General features: G+C 45.7%; 1 protein-coding gene and 1 pseudogene across 4 annotated transcripts in view; both read right to left on the bottom strand.

The window, feature by feature from the left end:
• Positions 1-291: 291 nt before the first annotated feature.
• LOC113975003 lies at positions 292-3230 on the bottom strand (annotated as a pseudogene).
• A 1441-nt stretch (positions 3231-4671) lies between these two features.
• Positions 4672-6613, bottom strand: part of HDAC4 (histone deacetylase 4) — a 164479-nt gene continuing 162537 nt past the window's right edge. For all 4 annotated transcript variants that reach the window (XM_027698597.1, XM_027698596.1, XM_027698595.1 and 1 more), the window contains exons 25-26: positions 6261-6402; positions 4672-5698 (exon numbers count right to left, since the gene is read on the bottom strand). In XM_027698597.1, the coding sequence (XP_027554398.1) occupies positions 5659-5698; positions 6261-6402 (182 nt within the window). In that variant the 3' untranslated portion in view covers positions 4672-5658. The remainder of the gene's footprint in view (positions 5699-6260; positions 6403-6613) is intronic.

Consider the following 6613-nt stretch of genomic DNA (forward strand, 5'->3'; position numbering starts at 1 on the left):
TTTCTTGTCCCTGCAGGCATCTGAAGTTGGTGACCAGTGGGTAATTGTGCCTTGACAGAGCACAAATGCACCGTGTCTGCATCCTCACCCTTCTAAACACAGCAAAACCCCCTTTTTTTTTAAATTTAATTGCATTGAGTTTGAAGAATTCAGTGCCCCTGCCCATGGCAGAGGAGCTGGAACAAGATCATCTTTAAGGTCCCTTCCAACCCACACCACTGTACGATCCCAAACCTTCCCCCCGTGGGACAGGGGAATGAATTCATTAAAAAAACAGATGAAAAAGGCCCACTATAAATGAGGTAAAGGACACCTGTCTGAGACCTGACCCATCCCATCCCACCAAAAGCACCAGGTGAAAAGAAGATCAGCAAGAGAAACCAGGGTGGTACTATAATTAACTTTTTTCTTTTTATTTACACCACAAGAATAACAAGTTGTCATAATGTGGTACAAAATACTGGACTCCTAATAAAGTTGAAATCGAAGTCGGTACTGTCAGAGAAAGACACCATTGGCCAGTAAAAAAAAAAAAAACAACAAAACCAAAAACAAAACAAAACCAAACCGGAAAAATAAAAATAAAGAGAAAAGAGAAAAATAAAATAAACCAAAAAAAAAAAACCAACGAAAAAACCCAAACCAAAACAAGAAAAAGAAAAGAACGAGAAAAATATTCCAACTCCACCAAGTTAAAAGATGAGCACAAAGAATCACTGAAAGGAGGGTCCATACAATAAAGAGTGAAATTGTGTCTAAATTACAGCGTAAACCGGTAGCTGCTACCAATGGTGACGTCATACTGAGCATGTATAGGTATAAAGTAGAATATAATATAGTTACAACTTTTTGATACTACATATCTGTAATAAGCTCTCGGGTGAATAATGTTTCAACCCCTTCCCCCCCTCCCCGCCCCCACTTTTTATATATATATTATATATATAAGTTTGTCATCCTCATAAATTGGAAAATAGCGCCTCCACTATGGAGCACAGAAAAGTGTTAATTTATTTTCTTTCAATAGGATACTTTTTTTTTCTCTTTTTTTTTTTTGTTTTTGTGTGTGTGTGTGGTTTTTTTTTTTAACTTTTTCATCAATATCAAAGACAAAGCGGAGCCGAGCCGAGAACGAGCCCGACCCCACGACAATGAAGAAAACACGTTTTGCCTTTCGCTGTAAAGTCTCGTTTTTTTTAAACCACAGTGTTGCACAGTACACGACTGCTTAAAGTGAAACCGAGCACTAATACATCCTGGAAAAGTAATTCCTTACAAAAGTTCGGCTGTGCTGGAGAGTTAACTCTTTCAAGTCCTCCTCAGCCACGCAGCTCTCCTCGGGACCGGCGGCTCCGACGCGAGGGGTCGCGTCCGTCGCTTCCAACCTCCCACCCCGGCGAGAAACCAAAGCGAAAACACCAACCCAAACGAAAGGAAATGAGAAGAATAACGAGAGTAACCAGGACACAGGCAGTTTTACTTGGTGTGTTCGGCGTAGTCCCCCCTAAAAACACTGGTTCCACATAAATACAATAAACTCTATTATTGGTAAGTCACAAGTGCTAGAGAAACGTCTTAGTTTTTTTTTTCTTTTCTTCTTAAAATGAGAAATGTGTAAGTAGTCCTTTGTCTGCTTTCTTTGTAGTTACTCTTTTGAACAACAAAAAGCACAATTTCTTATTCAGTTCAGTGAGACAAACAAAAATTCCCACTCTCCTTCCTTTTTTGTGTGTGTGTGTGACAACATCCCAACCTTTAGTCTCCGCAAATGCCACGAGAGGAAAAAAGAAAATCTCAAACCAAAATGAAACGAAACAAAAACCAACCCAAAAAAAAAAATCCAAAAAAAACAAAAAATCAAAAACCCAACCCCAAACCACCATTTTTTTTTCTGTTTTGTTTTTTTTTTGTTATTGTTTTCAAAGCTGCCAAGTGTGGCGTGCAAAATCTGTATACAATATAAAGACATGCCAACCTTACAGACCATGCAACCTCAAGGTGTAGGAAACTTAAAAAAATATATTCATATATATTTATATATATATTTATATATATCAATGCCCGTCAAAAGAACGTGGGCCCAAAAAAGTTTACAAAAGGAAGAATGGAATGAAGACGTGACCGTGACTAATAAAAAAAGGAATGTTTTGTATCGAAAGTAAGAAGAAAAAAAAAACCAAAACAACAACACCCCCCCCCAAAAAAACCCCCCCCGATGGTTGTGTACTGCAAACTGGGCCTCACTTCACTGTCAAGAGGATTTAAAGATGCTCCTTTTCTTCCCAAGCAGGTACAAAGATGCCCTGGGCAGCACCACGATGGGATGCGGGAGCATCCCGGGCTCCTGCCCTATGGCAAAGTCATTGGAAATGAAGAAGCAAATGGCTCAAAAAGGTGAAAAAACCCCGGGGAGCCTCAAAACGGGGGCTCCTTCCCCTCTCTCCGTGCCTGCACTGGCCCCAGAGAGCATCCCCGGGGAACAGCATCCCCAGGGAAGAGCATCCCCAGGGAAGAGCGTCCCCAGGGGAGCGGGTGATGCTCAAACAAATCCACGTCACCCGGAGTTCGGAGGAGACGAGCTCTGACGTCTCGGGAAAAAAGTCTTTCCATCCCTGGCAAAAAGCTGAGTGAAATGGTGGAAAGGAAGGAAGGTGGGATCCCGACGAGCTCCTCCAGTTTTCCTAAAGGAACCGGCTCAGCACGGTCAGCCGGCGGCTCCCGGGAAGGCCCAAAAGGAAGGAAAAAGCTTTGCCACGACCAAGAGGAGAAATGGGAAAAAAACCTTCCAGGGAAGAGCTGGCAAGAGAAAGGAGGGTGTGAACACGGTCACCGCCCACAGAGGAAGGACAATTCCAAGGATAATTCCAAGTCAGTCACCAAACTCGGCAGCGGGATTGATTTTAGGTCACAGCAGCAAAGCGGGCGGGCGGAAAAAATCCCGCCCCGCCCCATCCCCAGGTCCATCGTGTTTTCACATGGGATTCTCTTTAGGACACGCTGAGGATGGTCCTTAAAATTCCGAATTTTCGGACGTACTTGGGTTTGCACAACTCAATTACTGTAGTGTTTTCAACTGCATTAAAAATGGAGGAATAAACCAAAAGCCTCTTGCCTTTGCTCATGTGTGGGGTTGCACTTCCAAGGCCTCCCGTGACTCCTGAACGGAATGGAAATGGCTGCTTGGAGAACTGGAAAAAGAGGAAGTTACTGGAAGCGGCCCCGTCAGTCATCACGGGAATGGGATAAAATAACAGGGATCGTAAAATGACAAGGATTGAGGAGAAGCTGCGTGGGGGGGTTGGGAGCAGGGATGTGCTGTCCTACACTGCTCTGAGGCGGCGCCGGCGCCTCCAAGATGCTCCTCTAGGATGCTCAACTCCTCATAGAAGGGCTGGCTGCCTCTCCCATCCGGCATTCCCGGGGGGAAAAAATCACCTCCAGCCCTACCAGTGAGAGGAAGAAGAGGAGAGAAAAAGAGAGAGGTGGGAGGTGTGAGGGCATCCATCGGTCCGGCAGAGAGAAAACGCCAGGAATGAGTGTCCAACGAGCTGTCCCAAGGCTCCCGTGATCCTTGGAGGACAAAGACATCGCCCATTGGATACTACTATGTCAAAGGTAAGGAAATTCCTTATTTTCTCTACACAGCTACTAGAAGAGAACTGAGGAAATATACAGTGATAAAAAGAGCTCACCACGCCCCCTATTCCTTGAAAAAACGCACCCAATCCCGAAAAAATCAACTCTGTCCGTGTGCCACGGTTCCTCACGCCTGCAGGAAGCTGCTGACTGTCCAAAAGAGTCGAGGAAAAGGAGAGAAAAACCAGAAAGGAAAAGGTAAAAACCCCAAAGGAAAATCCATGTCCAAGCAAGAAAAGCAGGAAGGGAGGGAGGTTTAGATGCTATTGCTGTCGGGGAAGTAAACCTGCCAAAGGGGAAAGAAAGGTCGGAGTCACACAAACAAGGCTTCCGGAGGGGGGGCGGGAAAAGATCCATATAAAAATTAACAGCAAATTCATCGTCTTCGCTATAAAAAACTCTTTGTTTTCTTGTCTTTGTTAGAAAAGGATCACAACTAAAAACCTTAAATTAAAATACAAATGTTTAGGGTAGTTGCCCAGTGGCTCAAGTGTTGGCTTTCTGAAAAACTTCCCAACCTGTCACCTGAAAAGTCCTCATGTTTCAACCTGGATCCTTTTCCAAAAGCACCTTGGACGTTCCAATTCCCAAATCTCTCCCTAGGGAGCTTCCAATGGCTACTGTTAGAGTATGCATTTATTACATATATTTCTTTTTTTTTCTTTTTTCCTAGAAATGCATCATAAATATTTTTCTCAATAATTCATAGGAATCCGGTTTCTAAGCTTGGAATACATTTGGACTATACATTATACACATATATATATTTATACCTAACAATTTAAGCAATATCTCATGCTAGTTGCTTTTAATAAAAAGCATTCCAGTCTTAAAACCTGCAGTTGTGTCTAATACATGCTTCGACAATCAAATCGATAAGTTCAATTGCCAGATAATGTAGAAGAGAGAGAAAACATTGGAAAATTTGTTGTTAAAAATGGTTGAATTTCAAAGACCCAACAGTATTTGCCACTTTTTTTGGCAACTACCTTATTTTTTTCTTTTTTTTTCCTTTTGTTTTTGTTTTTTGTTGTGTTTTTTTTTTTTTTTTGAAACAGCAATGAAAGAAAACAAAACAAATCCAAACTTGTCGAGAGTTTTTGGAGACGCTCCGTTCAGCTGATGCCTGCTTCCCACCATCATGCCAGCACAAGCCAAAAAGTCTTCCTTCCTGATGGCAGTTCTTGGCTTTCCCAACCAGAGGAAAAATATTCAGGAACTGCTGCGTTCTTTGTGGTTTATTTTTGTTTGTTTGTTTGTTTGTTTGTTTTTTTTTTACTTAAGGCATTGTTCCTCAAACTTCAGAAAATCCAGCTGCACCAAATCCATCAATTAGAAAAAAAGGCACAAACTCATCTTCAGATGGCTTTGGAGACCATAAAGCCGACTCCATCTGGGCTCACGTTTCCCCCTTTCTCCTTCCCTTTCCTTTAGATGTCAGATGAGTCCCTCATTCCCTGTCCCTCCCCGTTAAAAATACACCATTCTCCCAGAGTTCCCGTTCCAACAGGAGCTGTCGCTGACTCCCAGGCAGGCAAGAGCCATTCCAAAATATCCAAGAAATGAAACTACACGATGGGCCGAGTGGTTCAAGCGGAGATTGCTCAGTTGTGGGTCATCAGCTTGTAAGCACCAGTTTTATGTTAAGGTTTGTTTTATTTTCGCGTGTGTTTGTTGTTGAAGCTTTGATTTCTTTATATTTTTTCGTGTGTGTTTTTTTGGCAACTCTGCCAAAGACTTCCCGGGCGTCGTTCCTCGTTCCGCTCCCAGTGAGGACCAGAGGAAGAGCACCCAACGTTGTCAGTCCTTTGCTGCTCTTCACCAGCATTTTTCGGCAAATAGAGACTCAAAGATACGCAGAGGTTCCGGTTTTGTTGTCGGTTGCTTTGCTTTACACCTGGCTGTCCTTCCCGTGTTCTGGAATCAACCGCGACAGGACGCAGGAGTAACAAGAGAAAGCTTCTTGGCAGAGCTTCAAGACGAAGACGAACAGACAGGAGAACTCCAGCTCGAAGGTTAATGCTACAGGGGAGGTTCCTCTTCCATGGGCTCGTCCTCAGGTCTGAGGGGATTCACGGCCAGGCAGGATGGGGAAGGGAGGGAAGAGAGAAAAGAGGGTTGAGCACGGCAGAGCTGGACAAAGTGGTGCCAAGCTTCACCCGTGACATTCCCATCACCTTCCTACCCGCCAGGCTGGGATCAGCTGGCTCACCTGGAATCAAAACTCGCCCCTGAGAAGGGTGTTTGGACAATCTGTTCTCACTCCTGGAGCTCTGGCAGCCTTGGGGCTGCGCCCACTGCCCCGGGGAGCCTGTTCAGTGCCCCACCACCCTCTGGGAAGAACCTTTTTCTAAACCCGCCCTGACACAACTCCAGGCCATTCCCTGGGGTCCTGTCACTGGTCAGCCTCTGTGCAACATTCCCATTTCCTGCAGCAAGATCAATTCCCCTCGTGGCCCAAACCCACGCCGGGCTCCGGCGGGAGCAGCAGGGCCAGGCACGGGGAGCACATGCCGGGCCCACGACCCAGGAGGGGTTTAGGAATCCATGGAGGACAGGGAATGCAGAAGGAGAGGATGAGCCCAGAAGGGGTGGGATGGGAGGTGGGAAGGGAAGCAGCTCACCTCTTCTCCGCCGGCTTCACGCCCACGGACAGCGAGGCCATGGCCGTCACCGTCTCCGCCTCCTCGTTCTCACACTTCTGCGCCTCCACCAGGGAATAGCCCACCGTGGAGGCAGAACGCTGCAGGGAGTGCCAGTACTTGCCTGGGGGACAGGGGACAACAGGGACATCAGGGCTCCTGCCCCATCACAGCTCCTGCTTTCCCAGACCCACCAGCCCGCTCAGATCCACCCAGGGAACGCTCATCGCACCGACGTGACCTTGAGCCCTGCCTGCTCTCACTTCATGGTGAATAATAATAACCTTCCCCCTTTTCCCTTTCCTTTCCTTTCCTTTCCTTTCCTTTCCTTTCCT

This window comes from Neopelma chrysocephalum, unplaced genomic scaffold (genome assembly GCF_003984885.1).
Source record: "Neopelma chrysocephalum unplaced genomic scaffold, ASM398488v2 Primary Assembly neopelma1_130, whole genome shotgun sequence".
Classification (NCBI taxonomy): domain Eukaryota; kingdom Metazoa; phylum Chordata; class Aves; order Passeriformes; family Pipridae; genus Neopelma; species Neopelma chrysocephalum.